This window comes from Macrosteles quadrilineatus, unplaced genomic scaffold, assembly GCF_028750875.1.
Source record: "Macrosteles quadrilineatus isolate MER2022 unplaced genomic scaffold, UCM_ALF_1.0 Scaffold_9__3_contigs__length_116548681, whole genome shotgun sequence".
NCBI lineage: Eukaryota > Metazoa > Arthropoda > Insecta > Hemiptera > Cicadellidae > Macrosteles > Macrosteles quadrilineatus.
The window spans coordinates 54,589,522-54,604,222 of NW_026542602.1; the positions used below are offsets into that span (position 1 = coordinate 54,589,522).

The 14,701-nt window shown below is 32.2% G+C and overlaps 1 protein-coding gene across 2 annotated transcripts in view; it reads right to left on the reverse strand.

Annotated features, from left to right (window-relative positions):
- LOC129002030 (sodium- and chloride-dependent transporter XTRP3-like) overlaps positions 1-14,701 on the reverse strand; it is a 47,321-nt gene that overhangs the window by 21,130 nt on the left and 11,490 nt on the right. The window contains exons 1-3 of one of the 2 annotated variants that reach the window (XM_054429529.1): positions 9,298-9,379; positions 4,439-4,645; positions 2,308-2,509 (exon numbers count right to left, since the gene is read on the reverse strand). In XM_054429529.1, coding sequence (XP_054285504.1) covers positions 2,308-2,509; positions 4,439-4,618 — 382 coding nt within the window. In that variant the 5' untranslated portion in view covers positions 4,619-4,645; positions 9,298-9,379. Of the gene's footprint in view, positions 1-2,307; positions 2,510-4,438; positions 4,646-9,297; positions 9,380-14,701 lie in introns of those variants that run through there. The other variant, XM_054429528.1, reaches the window with a different exon arrangement.

The window sequence follows — 14,701 nt, forward strand, 5'->3', positions numbered from 1 at the left end:
AAATTAAGGAAAAAAGTCAACAAGATTTAAAATTTAACTTAAAATTTATAGGTATTTGCTATGAATAAATCACACTAAACAAGTACAGTAGGTAGTAATGTTTTTTTACAAGCTGTGAACATGATTTGTCCATTTGTTCAATAAAATCATTAAAAAAATAAAAGTCTAGGGGTTAAAGTGTTCACCTTTAAAGCTGAAGATTTATGGTTCAATCCTGAGCGAGATATGTTTTAATTTTTTTTTTTTTTTTTTGGTCTGTGACAAAATACTGATACCAATAATTATTTTAATTTGGCATCCAATAATGTTTAGATACATCGATACATGTTTGTGCACAAATACAGCTAAGGATGATTATTTATCATAAAATTGAGGTGGTGTCTGTTTGTCTGTGCGGCTGCCATGACTAAAATACTAAACCGATACAGCCAAAATTAAACACAGCAATAGCCCAATAGTGTCATAGGCCTATTCACTTCCTTGAGTTTTTCTCGGGCCATGCCCCTTGGATGTCCAAGTTTTTAGGTGAGGTTTTCAAAAGTTATTGGACTCCATGGGAGCATGAGAAAATTCACAGCCTTTGTTTACCTTTGTGTTGACATTTCAATGTAAACAATCAGAACTGTTGAATGCTTATTTGAAAATTTCAGACAGCTGATCCAAACAAATTAAATAAAATATTTTACACAATTATTTCTAAAACTATGCCATTGATTATGGATTTAATGAAAGATTCTATAACCGTAAGTTATGACAATTATTTTATTGATACACTTTAATGTTAAGAGTAAGACAGATCAATGTAGGTCATACTTTTTTTATAAATTTTGTGGCTTTTTGTTTATAAATTTGAACTACTTTAACAAGTGTTTGGATTAGGTGGTAGTACATCTTCTATTGCGAAGCACGGTACAGAAGCTAGTTGATTACAAAACGTAAAAGGTTAATCTCATAACTTGTTAACAAATATGGGTTGAAAGATAAGTTGAAAGAGACAATATATATAAAGGATATGATTTTAGTGTTTGTATAAAGTCAATTCTAACACGGCTTATTAATATTCACAGTAAAAGAATAAACAATTTTTACAATCAAACAAAACAAAAAAGAGATCATTCACATTCAAATTGAGGTTATTTAGCTGAGAACCAGCATTGTTTATTCAATCCTTTGTCTGGATTTTATTCATCCTGGAAAACAACAGAGCAAAGCATTTATTTTGCATGGTCTATTCTAAACCTACAGCTCAACTTTTGTATTTCATAAGTACTTTAAAAATATGAAAACGTGAATAATTAGGTTTTCACCGTCACTTTGGCCATCAAGTAACACATTAAAATGATGTTTGTTTCTCGTGCAAATAAATCTCAAACATTATGTTGAGACTTTCCTGAAATTGGACTTGGTCAAAGTAACTAAATTGTTCACCTAGGCAGTAATTTCAGCTGAATCGATTTTGATTTATAAATAACTCGTTGGGTCCTTTTATGTATGAGTTCTTTCATTCAATGAAAAGGGAGACATTTTAGACATTGACAGGATTTTCACTGAGTTCTTATGGCTTTGTAAAATGTATCTATTTAAATAAAGTGATTAAAACAATTGTTGGCCTTAGTCACCAACAAGACTACAAGATCGCGCCACTCATTATACACTCATCTCCATTCATACTTGGCTTAAAATACCTACTTTGTATGGTCGCCATTTCAAAGAAAAGTATAAAAAAGTAAAAAGTATTGTTTCTGTTAAGCTGAAAACACATTATAAAAGGATAGTAAATTTGTAAACAATAATTGGATGAAATAAGTAATTTTAGGTTGGTAAGTATCAAAATTAAAAATTGCCGTATTGAAGAATTGGATTTATTCCCTTTGATAAATGGACCAAAACTAACTTATGAGTGTTTATTATCATTATATATTCTTTTGCTGTCCCAGGTCGAAGAACTTGATTTATATTAGAATATCTTTGTTTTTGTTGCCTGTGTTCTTGAGTGGGTAAGATGTGTGCTGCCCTATGCATTTTGCCAGCTTGTGTCCTCTTAAGTTATCTTCTTATCACTAACCCTATAGTCTTAAGTTTATCGTTTCAGTACCAGTACTTCATGTTTTGCAACTGCTCCATCTTTATATACACCCTCTTAAGAATAACGTCAATATGTGGCAGTTGCAATGAAACATGTTGTACTGCAACCTGCAACAACTTTCAAAGTAAATAAATATTTTTATCAATAAATTAAAAATCCAGAAGTAGGAAAAGCAATGCTGACAATTTTTACTTTTGGTAAAAAGTCCACCAATGTCTTACCTCCGCCATTCTTCTGCGCCAGATATGGGAAGCGCCAGACGTTGCCGAGACCGACAGCATAACCCACAGTCGCTAGGAGAAACGTAAGTTTTGAGTCCCACGATTCTCTCTCCTCTTCGCCAGCCTCAGGACGGAATATCGGTTTCCCCTCACTTGACCCTAGCTTGCTCTCCATACCACCTGACGTCTTGAGCATGGCTTGCTGGAACCATTAGTGTTCATTAGGTTTGACTTTCTTTTGTTATAGGGCTAGTTACATTTGTGTTTGGATCATTAAATGTTTTAACCATCAAGTGATCCCAACTCCTCAAATTTGTCTTGACAGAATTGAACCCGCCCTCTCTTGAACTGAAGTGTGAGATACTGACCACTTGGCTAGCAACATGTTGAAGTATTTCCGGTACTTACGTATTATACGGAGGCCACTTATTTTACAGCGCGCTGCGGCGGTTGGGTTAAGTTGGGTTATCATAAATATGTTTGTAGAACTTTCCTAGTTTCGTTATGAATCGAACTATACGAGATGAGTCATAAAAACTTATGATAACCCAACTTAACCCAACCGCCGCAGCGCGCTGTAAAATAAGTGGCCTCCGTATAATACGTAAGTACCGTATTTCCTTATTGACTGTCTGAAGTTTGTTAAATTATTATCAGCTGTTATTTTGCTATGTAAATATTAATGTTTATATTCATTGTAGAGAAAACAAGTACAAGATATGTCATCTAAATTGATTTTTGTTCCATTATAGCTTTTTAGTACAATTCTTTCATATTTAACAGTTATTCCTTTCCTTATATGTGTTGCCAAATTTAGCTACATTACAAACACCCTACTTTTATTGATTTTTATTCCAGTAACTGAATAGCTTAGCAGATAAACCTAAACACTGCAAATGATTGCGGCTAGCCTGCTAGTAATTAGCTGTAGCATGTTCAACGTTATAGGTGGATGATCCAGTCTTTATAAAAAAAATCTAAATACCGGTACATATGCCATGTGCAATCAAACAGTTATTATTCATGCTTTGTACAGAGGGATGGATATAGTAACAAGACATAAGTTTAGATCTTACCAGTATTATAAAAATATAACAGAGAAAATAGAAGATTTGCATTATTTAGGAACATAGGGAGGGATTTCTGATTCTGATAAATTAAGGAATAAGTGAATTGTATTTTTCAACTCTCCTACAGATAGAATCATAAATACCTATACTTTAAGATTGTAGAAGAAAATGTTGTTGGCCGAGTTACACTTTAGATTTATCACCGAACTCAAAAGCTTATTGGTTTGGTTAACAATGCTTCCTAAGAACAGGCCGATGTTAGCTAATAACAAGACAAGAGTTAGGGCCATTTTCCTCCAAAAATTATTTGAATTGCCGCTGGTGATAAAAATCACATTATTCAAATAAATAAATGAAATTCTCCACACAATGTAGTAAATAATCGTAGAGATTAATGTTCTACGGGAAGGTTGCAAGACAAATATAGAGGTGGATCAATCCAGCTCACAGTTGGTTGGCTCAAATCGCTTGACTTCACAAACCTCCTTTGATTGAAACTGTTTCCTTTCCTTCTTCATAATCTCCTTTTTTTGTCAGAATAAAGATTACAAATCTTAGGTGAAATCTTGCAAGAATATCAAAAGGTAATGCTAAGTTGCTTTAATTGATTTCTTTATTTTATAACAATGTTTTTTTTCCAAAATGTAAATGTTGGTAACTAGTTTAAATATTACAACAGTCATCAGTTTTACAAATCCACAGAAATATTGTCACCTGTGTGACTTTTCCCACTTTCAGAATTACAGTTCCATGGTTTCAATCTTGAAGCTGTACTATCCACATCCCACTACTAACCATGGTCAGCTACTATTGACATAATCTAGGAGATTATTGAAGACATGTTTCACTGCAATTAGTTGAAACAAAGATTTACGTTTCTGATTTGGAATCCCGTCCTCAGGTGGGAAAGTATTTAAAATACAATAGTACAAACAAGCCAAGCTTCATTAGGGAAACAGAGTTTGTAACACCTGTGAAAGGTGTGTCTAGAATGATACAAAACTTTACTTTTCGATAACTAAAGCTCATCTCCTAGAGCCATCTTACACTCTACACTCTACCTTGACGCCTGGGCTGGTATCGTCAAAGCCAGCGTTTGTTGCGCCATAGCTTGCCATGTTTCCTCCATTCTCCAGGACCAATCGGCCGCGGAGCTCTTTCATCTCAACTCGGTCCAGAGAGCGTTGAGGGTTGAGATCTCTGGAGCTCTGACGTCGCACCAGATGTGCGGTGTTAGCCATGACTCACTGCCGCATGGCTGCCAACCTCTGCAAAAATAATCCATGGTTACTTTATGTAGTTCTTAAATATATAATAAGGTGTCAAAGTTGACTGTGATACTATTATTGTGGTAAGCTCAGGATAACATGGAGGAACTAGTGAAAAGACACTTTTTTATAAATATGTTAAACACACTTATAACAATATAATTTTATCACACTAAATGGATCACAAACGATATCTCGATTTTGAAAATCGGTTCAGTGGGAAAACTGGAAAAGCGATGTTACAGAGGAAACCCTTATTGTATAGGTATATCGACTATACACATTTATTTCTGATAACATATACATTTGACATGCATTTTTCAACATTACGCGATCAAGATGTTTGAGGCCAGGAATTTGTTAAAACCAAGTTGTTATCAAGTGTTATATTGTTACTAATAATAAATAATAAATATAATAAATAAATATTGTTACTTTTATGAGTATTTTATTATGATCTACCAGAAGTACTCAGTTTAATTTTAAAGTACCTGACTTTAAGTTGGAAAATTAATAAATACCCCGAAGCTAAACAAACTGCATAATGTTTTGAGGGAGTCCTAAATTTACTTCTTCCTCAATATAATTTCCCTAATCTCCGATAAGATTTTATTATTGAATTTACGGTTTGACTTTGATTGTGGTTAAGAAGTATGGTTATTACAAAAGTGCAGTTACTTTCAGAGCTGTAGAAGGGGGTTTTCTGGGAAAAAATTATTTTGAATTTACCCTCTATATTTAATTATATTTTTTGTCCCACAATTATTTTTAAATTAAACTCTTTCAGGATGAAACCCATCTCCTGATAAAGAAAGACAGGTAGATAGGAGCCCATCAAAACTGAAGTGGAAGCAAGTGAGGGGGGATGTTAAGTAGGGGGATCTAGGAAGTCTGATTGTTTTAATGAGCCCAGTAATGATCATTAGCTACTTCCCATTTATCCAACAAGCAGGATGTGCTACATGCCTTATCTTCATCCATGTTTTCACAGGGTGGTTTTTATCACAATAGCATTGTATCTCATGGATTTTTACAAAATTTTGCATACCTACAAAAATTACAAGTTTGTATGTATCTTTTTGCCATTTTCTTACAAAAAATCTTTAAAAAATGCTACTGGCATAGATAAACACTAAAAAAGTATTTGTAATTCCTTCATTGGAAATACCACTGGAAGATTTTTTTTGCAAGGTGAAAATACAATATTTTAGATTAGATCTTAACTAGTATAAGGTCGCTTTTTTAGTTTTCCCACTGAACCGATTTTCAAAATCGAGATATCGTTTGTGATCCAGCGCACCTGCGAATGGTAACAAAAAGGTATATTTATGGTTTCACCCCCTTGCGTTTGATCATGGTGGAAGGAGAATACATAGATGTGCTATTCCAGTCATATGCTGACGTCACCCAGACTGCAAACACCAATTTTACCGTTTAGAAAAAAACAATAAAAACAAATCAATCAAATCAAAACAAATATACTTATATGGCAATACAATCAGGTGATTTTTTTGTTTGCAATCTGGGTGACGTCATCATGACGGGAATAGCACACCTATGTATTTTCCTTCCACCATGGCATTTGATGATTTATTTCTAGAGTTCACTTTAAAAGATCCAGTAATGCTGACCAACTTCCTTTATAACAATGTAAAATGTGAATTGGAATTTGACAGCTAATCCATAGGCATTATGTTTAACCACAGACTGATGGTAAACAAGAGACAGAACAGTTTGTATTGGTTTGTATTTTTAAACAGCAGGATAAAGATTTTTTTATTGTTGTTACATGGTTGAGGTAGGGTGGATAAATATATCTTTATAGTGTAGACTTTAAATAAACAAATTGAATATTTTGTAAACTAGTAGTTTTTATTCCCCTAATAACTGTATTAAACAAACACAATCTTTGAAGTGTGAATGAGTATTGCATTGGATTAGTTTTGAACCCTCTATTATAATTCAAAATTTGCGAGAGGGTCGCTTATGTTAAATAATACAGGAACCACTTAAGCTCGACCTCAATTGTTTTGGCACAGCTCTAAATGTCATTTTCCATGCATTGTACGACCCTCATGAAGTCAGGGGTTGTTAAATTACATTGCAAAGCATTAATCATTCCGTTTAGTGACAGTGAGCTAGTACGCTTATTTAGTTGAACTGTTAAACCAGTTATTTGAGAATGAGGGGTTTAAAGTATGTTCCAACCTAAAATACATTTAGTATTCAATCTTATAACTGTAAATACTGTACACCTATTTATTAACATTTACTTCATAAGCATGGTATTTTAGAAGATTCCTCTTTGCGTAATGTGTCCCATTATAATTGTCATCATAAAGAAAAAAAACATTAGTATAGAAGTTTTAGAGAATTATGAGTTAAACCATCATCAACAAATATTTGTTTGACGAATTAGCTGTTAATGTAATGTTTCCATGGTAGGATAATTTCCCAGGATCAATATACTTCCCCTTCGACAGGGTCCCAAGAACCCAGAATCATAAGATCAAAATAAGAACATAGGAAGTTTCTGACACACTTTTTTACTTCGATATTTTTAACAAATTAAATCATCTATTTTAACCATTTAACAATAAAATAAAGTAAGAAGTAAGTAAATACTGTACTGTTTAACCTAAAATAAACATGATTTGAATAATTGAATCAGAATCACATTTTCACCTGATATTTTCATAGGTCTATAAAAGATGAAAAACCCGACGCTCGTCCAAGTATTGGCATCAAATATTGTCATTGTCAGAAGCCTCTGTCAACACCCGATGCTGACGCTTCATCAAACTCTACACATATTGTGAGTTTTGCTCATCATTTATATCCAACTACAATATTCTCAATTTAAAACCTACATGAATAATAGTTTACTGTTACATTTTGAACAATATTCTATATTTGTCATATTTATATGATTTTGAGTTTTAAAAAGTTTTATTTTGAAAATGATATCTGATTACTATATTCATTATAATTTATTTTTAAGTGTATAACCTATAAGTAATTTGAAGTTTAAAATATGGCTTCTAGGATAAGAACTATTTTATGGAACATTCCTTCAGTTGTTCCATATTATAGAATAGAGTGAGCTATAGTCTAATACTTCCTGCACTCTGGTTGTTAGAGACCATCTTTTTAAAGAATCAAGAAATTTTTCAACTGTATATATTCAAGGTTTTTGTTATTATTAGCATGGAGAAAACTAAGGGGTTTTCATCAAATCATCAAGTCGTTTTTACAAAAGGTTTAGTGAGTTTTTCCAAATTCTGAGGTTCTATTTCGATTCTGGTTTTCCTCTCAGGAAGACCAAAATAAATATTCAGTCTGCTTCAAAAGTGAAATTCTCCTCTAATATTCTTGCTTCGAACAATCAACTTCATAATCACAGCACACTTAGCAAAGACTTAAATAGCGTTCATCCTCTTTGCCAGGAGTACGGAAAGGTAAAATAAAATGTATGAAGGATTATTTCAAAAGCCAAATCTGAAGCAGCACTTGATACGATAATCTTCCAACAAACCAAAAACTCTCTGGAATATTGTTATTGTTAATTTCCACTTACAAGCCCTTGGATAAGGAATAATGTTCGAGAATTTCTGTCTTAGATGAGACTTCCATTGTCGTTGATGAGCCACTGAGGTTGAAAGTATTTTCAATAATTTATATTCAACAGCTGTTCAAAGGTTATCTTCTCAAAAATGCAACATATATCAACATTTTAACAAAAAGGTATACTATGGGTATAAACTAAACTATTAAACGTTTACTTTTCTTTGAACATAATACATATTTGGCCAACTAGTTATACTTCATATTGATTTTACAATTTAATAAATTCTTAAACCCAATCGATGTAAATTTCCCCCATTCTAAAGAAAATGTCACTATTTAATTCTTGACATTATGGCTAATTTAAATTTAGCTGGATGGACATATTTCCTAAATAACAATATATTCCAAAAATAAATACTAAAGAGTTTTAACTATAACAAAATGGTATTGCTATATAACAAACACAAAGTGGAAGTAATAACAGGGGAAAATAAATGACGTTCCTGATCCAGGGTTTACAAGTGGTTTTAGGTCTTGTCACTCCTGTCAACACGATTATTCATTGTTGGGGATGTGTAATTCTGATTTTCAAAGTTAAATATGACACATCAAAGAACATTTAAACTTTTCTGGTTTGGTGTTAATCCTAACAAATAGCCATTAGTATGTTTTTTACTTGACAACAAATAAATACCAAAACTGCAGTGATGCACTATTTCTTTGATTATTTTGTACGACCAGTTGTAAAAAAACAGAAAAAGTTTTTGTTGATTCCAATGGTGTGAGATTTTTAGCTTGGTCAGAATAGTAAGTTAAGTTATATTTCTAGTGTTTTATTAGATTTTTGCAAGGTAGTTGCCATTTTATATTGTTGCAATAAATAACAATTACTCACAGTGGAACAAATAAATAGCACTTCATGTAAACTAAATATTAATTCCATGCAAAGCTTAACCATAAAATATTACACAATAATTATTTGAAATACAGTAGTTGTATATTTAAAGGACAACCCTGAGATGAATAGAAAACAGTTACAAGAAATTATTTTAAAGTTTCATATGAATAGTAATAAACTTACTCACTGGCATCATTTTTATATGACGCACACATAGAATCGTTGGTTTTCTCTATCACAGAACCAAAGAACATACATTTACAATGACAAGATTGCAACTGCAGAACTTTGTGCCAACAAACCACTCTAGAGTTTATATAATAATGCAAATTATTATTATATAATCCTCTTTTTTACTCTTGGGAGCCCATGACTGCAGTGGTTTTCAGATAAATGTGTGTATTGAATGTAGCTACCATGAAAGTATGGATCAAAAGGATTAACCACATGAAAAAATTGTAAGGGGATATTCCAATTAATTAGTTTCTTAAGTCATTAATCAAGGAGCAACATATCATCAGTTTTTGTGATACCTGCTAATTTAATGAATTGGAAAATTAGCTGAAGTTTTATCTATGATGCTTTCCGTTTAATATAAAAAGTATTCATTTACTGAGTTTCACATAAAGGGTTTTCCATGAAATATGTTAAATCGTGGTAGATCTCATGGTAACATATAGACAGCTTTTTTTAATGCCCCCGGAGGCCAAAAACATCGTCCATTCAAATTCATATTGTGAATATATATAATATGTATTTATATACAGTACAAATATATTTATTTGATGTGTCTAAACACATAGTCCTACCAAGTATTTGCCTGGTTTTATTTTTACTGTAGTTTAAACATTTTTTCTTGGAAACTTATGACGTCATATATAGAGTGTGATAGTCAACAGCTAGTTACAATACTGTACATGTAAAACAACTGATTGCAGTCAAAAGTTTATGTGAAAAAAATATATTTTTATTTTGGGTCATTAACACATCTTTTTTTAATTAATTACTGTATTAACTAAATTGAACATTTTGACCATAAGAGGATCCTTAATATAAAGTTTAAGCATACGTTTGAAGGAACCTTTACATCAGTTTATGTAAGTTTCCTTATCAAGATTTCCACCTCCTTCCATCCTCCTTAGCCATAAAAGGTTTCTTGCCAGAAAGTGTTGGCAAATCTCCAACCACTTAGACCTGAACTGTAAGGGACAGAGCAATCTGGCTAATTTGCTTAAACATCTAGTATGAAACAAAAATCATCTGTAGCTTTTGTAAAATCTAAATTTCAAAAGAAAAACTACTCTGAAGGTTTATACAATTCTTCCCAATAATGTACCGTATATTTTTCCTAAAACAAAATGACCACCATCTCTTGAAAAATCTATAATATCAAAACGTGACAGGGATTTTTTATTTCACGATTCTGAATCAACCACTTGACGGATTTTAATGATTTTTGTGTTAAAAGAAAAATAATTTTGAGAACTAGGGAATGTCGAAGCCATAGTTTTAGTTTAGGGTCCCAGTTTTTTGGAAATTAAGTTTCAAATTTTAAAAAGTCTAGCAGCCGACGCTAACATTCTACTCTAGCTTTTGGTATAATACCATTTGGCTAACGTAACAGCTGTAAACATTCAGCGTTTTCGACACAAATTCAGCCTTTGGATGAAAATGAAATGACATACGTAGAATTGACTTATTAATACTATGTGTAATGCTATAATCATTGATTCGTTCATTTATTCGGTAAGAGGATGAGAGTAAAATCATAGACTAACCAACACAAGTTTGTAGACTTCTCATCCCATTGTAAATTTTGAAGCACGTTTTTCGTGTCTAGTTCATGTACGTGACACAAAGGCGCTAGTGTCGATGAAACTTTGTTTCAACTATTTTAGGGTTAATTTCTTGATTTCTGCTTATTGTTATTGTTTATGATATTAGATCGTATTATTTGGTTAAACGAGGTTTTAAATGGCTGTAATAACGGGAAACAAATTGTAAACAAAACACGACCTCTACATAAACCGTACATGAACTAACAATAAAATTGTCTTCAGCTGTTCCATAAGGATGAGAAATCTACTAAGGGAGTACAGTATGTTTTATCTATGGTAAAATACTGGGTGTTCTGATTTTTTTATAGTCTTTAAAATATTTTAGTTTGTTTTAGTGCAATATAATTTGTAACCAACAGCTGGTTGAATACATGGTGGAAGGAAAAAACATAGGTGTGCTATTCCCCCATATTCTGACGTCACTTGGATTGCAAACAAATGATCACCTGATTGTAACTGTCAACATGGGTTGAATAAAAAAATATTCGATTGATCCATGAGGTTATTTTATTTACTCTGTGATTTTGTCATTGATTATGGGAAACTAGTGTACATGTTGCTCGAATTCGAGCAATTGCAAAGTATTACAGAAGTTATTTAAAAACGAATAACAGTCATATTTACAATGAGTTTAAAAGAGTCAACTCAAAGATTACCGGTGTATAACTCAGACCATGTTTATCTTAGTTATTGCTAACCTAAAGCAATCCGTCCGGTTTTCTCCTTCTCAAAATGCCTCGCTGTACAACAGGCAACACAGGTCATTGATAGAGGGCCAATTGACAACGAAAAATTGTTTCGGGATAGTGTTAGGGCGCATTTGTAGCCTAATAGTTGAGATTGTCCAGGGTCAGGTGCTGACTGTGATGAGTTAAGTCTATTATGCGCCCCTGTTCTGTAGCTGCGGTCGTTATCACGATTACGCCTCCTGTCTATGTTTCGTTGTAGTCGCGTCGGAGGCATTTAAAAGAAAAAAACAACAAATAAACAAATTATTGCTACACAAAACAACGATAAATGCACAAATTTAAGTTACCATCATGCTAACACAATCCGTCATAGTGACACAAAACAAAGATAAATACACAAATTTAAGATACGACCATACTAACACGATCCGTCTTGGAGGTTATGTTTACACAAACTCAAATAGTAAATAAATGTACTCAATGCATTTCATTAAATTTAATAATAAACAACAGCAATTAAATTATACAGCTGATCAAAATGTAAACAATTATGTTCTTCATAAGGATAACATGGGCACTTTCAAAGCCACTGGGGCAGAGCCCAGGGGACTTTTTCAAAAATGTAAGGCCAGTTTGCAAATCTACGCGACACGATCTTTCTAATGAGACGTCAATGGATAAAATCGGTTGAGAAATGGCGGAGGAGTTCAACCGACAAAGTTTCATGTAGCGTATTAATTATATAGATAAGTAAGATTCTATAACCATTGCTGTATACAAATCGAAGCCCACGAATCTTTAAAAGAAAGCTTATGAAAATTATATTACTACTAGACTTTTTGAGGAAAGAATGGGAAAATAACAACGATCACAAGTTTTAATTCTTCTTGGCAGCTTTTTCTTTACTACCAATTTTGAACTGCTTAAACTATGCTTGAATATATATCACACAATATAATATGCTTATAATTTGTTGTTAATATGCACAATATATATATAGTTTAGTTTTAATGGACTACTGGATTCCCGTAAGTAGGACGGGCCAACAGTTCGTATATTTTAAAAAGTTATTGGAATCTAACAATTGATTGATGATTGATAATTGATTGCCTATGTCCATCTGAGGTATATTGACTATATCCCTGCCAAATTTCAGCTCAATTGGTCCAGAAGTTAGTAAGATAAGTTTCTTTTATTTATACATGAACTATCTCATCCTCTCAAACTGTTTTCTTTTGTGCTTGTTAATTCCTTAATTGCATTAATTTGATTTGTATGGTTGTAAAATGGAGATGTACGTTGAAATAAATAAAAGAAGTTTTATATGAATTTCAACGTGACATACTTATACAAACATCCAAGCATTAGCTTTCACATTATTTATGATATTAGTAAGATTGGATAATATTATGCTTTCTTTTACTACAAACTATATTTTATGTCTAATCATTTTATTTTTCCAAATTATATTTAAAATAAGAAGTGGTTTTAAAAACACTTTAAAAGACTGCGAGTGGATGTTTAAGACATTTAACTTTTTCAGAGACAGTTATCTTAAAACTTTCCGCGTCTAAATTTAATGTTTCCAGACGTTTTCAAGAGAAACAATCTCTGGGTATAAGTAATGAGTCTACTTTTTCCCCAAAGCCTTTTTACAACAACCTCCAGCCTTTGTCAAACCTGGCGTAAACGCTGCTGCCCGGCTTATCGAAATTTATTCATCTTGTTACTTTTGAAAGACTCTCGCAATATATAGAGGATATTGTTCAAACAAAAGATACTTTTTACGAATTATGTAATAATTTAGATTAAAAGTTGTTGCTCATCATGATAATCGAATCTCGGATTTTCATTACCTCGCCATTTTATTATTATATAGATGTAGTAATTTATCTATTAGAATTGTAATATTGATAATACAAAAGTAGTATGGTTTAATAAAATTAAATAATATTAATAGCAATACAATTTATGACAATTTAAATGCAATTGATATATCTATGTTTTTGTTATTATATAGTTTTTTTCACTTGATTTTAGAGTATTCGATTTAAAAATTTTATGTAATGTTTCTTTTTATGAATGGAATTGAATTGAATTGAAATAGTACTAGAGGTCGTCCTGTGGTAGAAAACTCGACCAAAAATAAAAAAATGTACATACTTCTCTATTTTCACCCCACTCTGTAACTTGTTTTCTATTTTGCTAATGCAAACAAGAATCTGTTTAGTAAGTGATTCAATAATTTCGTCTAGTACGATTGTGTTGGTGAACATTATACTAAATACTTTCGATATCGAATTATATTGACAAAAATGCAACAATTAGCTACAACCGATTTACACAATCGATGCATACAATCGATACATTGCTTATAATCGAGTTAACAAAGACTGATTTTGACTCCCTAGGCCCTAGGGAGAAAATGGCTACTTTATACCAGCAACTCATGTATTTGCACGGTTGTTTTTGCTGCAGTAGGCCTATAATAAAAAAATAATTAAAAAATCAAATAAAATCAATCACAAATTATCATCTAACTAAATATAAACTGAACCTCATTATAACTAAAGATTAAACAGCCACAGCATCCAGTCACAGTCGACCACCAAAAGTGTGTAATATAGACACTAAACAATGTGCATTAATATAAAAGAGTGGCTGTGGTTACGAAAAGCTTTTCCAAAAATACACGTAACGTAAAACTCGCAGACTTGATCAGGAAATGTGGTGAGAGCGGTCTGAGGTTTGGGGAGAAGCATCGATCTTCCACCCTTGTCATTCCTCATCTCTATCTATCAAGCCAACATTTGCCCATAACATTACTGGATTAATCCTTTATCAACAGCTTGGTTAAATGACAGTGGTCGAAATTGTCTTTGGATAAATAATTAAAAGTGTGTTATTTTTAAGAGGATCTCAGAGCAAAAACTGCTTATTAGAAAACTAAATCAAATAATAAATGGTAAACTACAAATCTTTTAGTTCTAAAACTCACATTTAAAGTCCAGTCCAACACCAGACCAGTTATGTAGTCTGCATAACTGGATCTTTGAAAATAGAC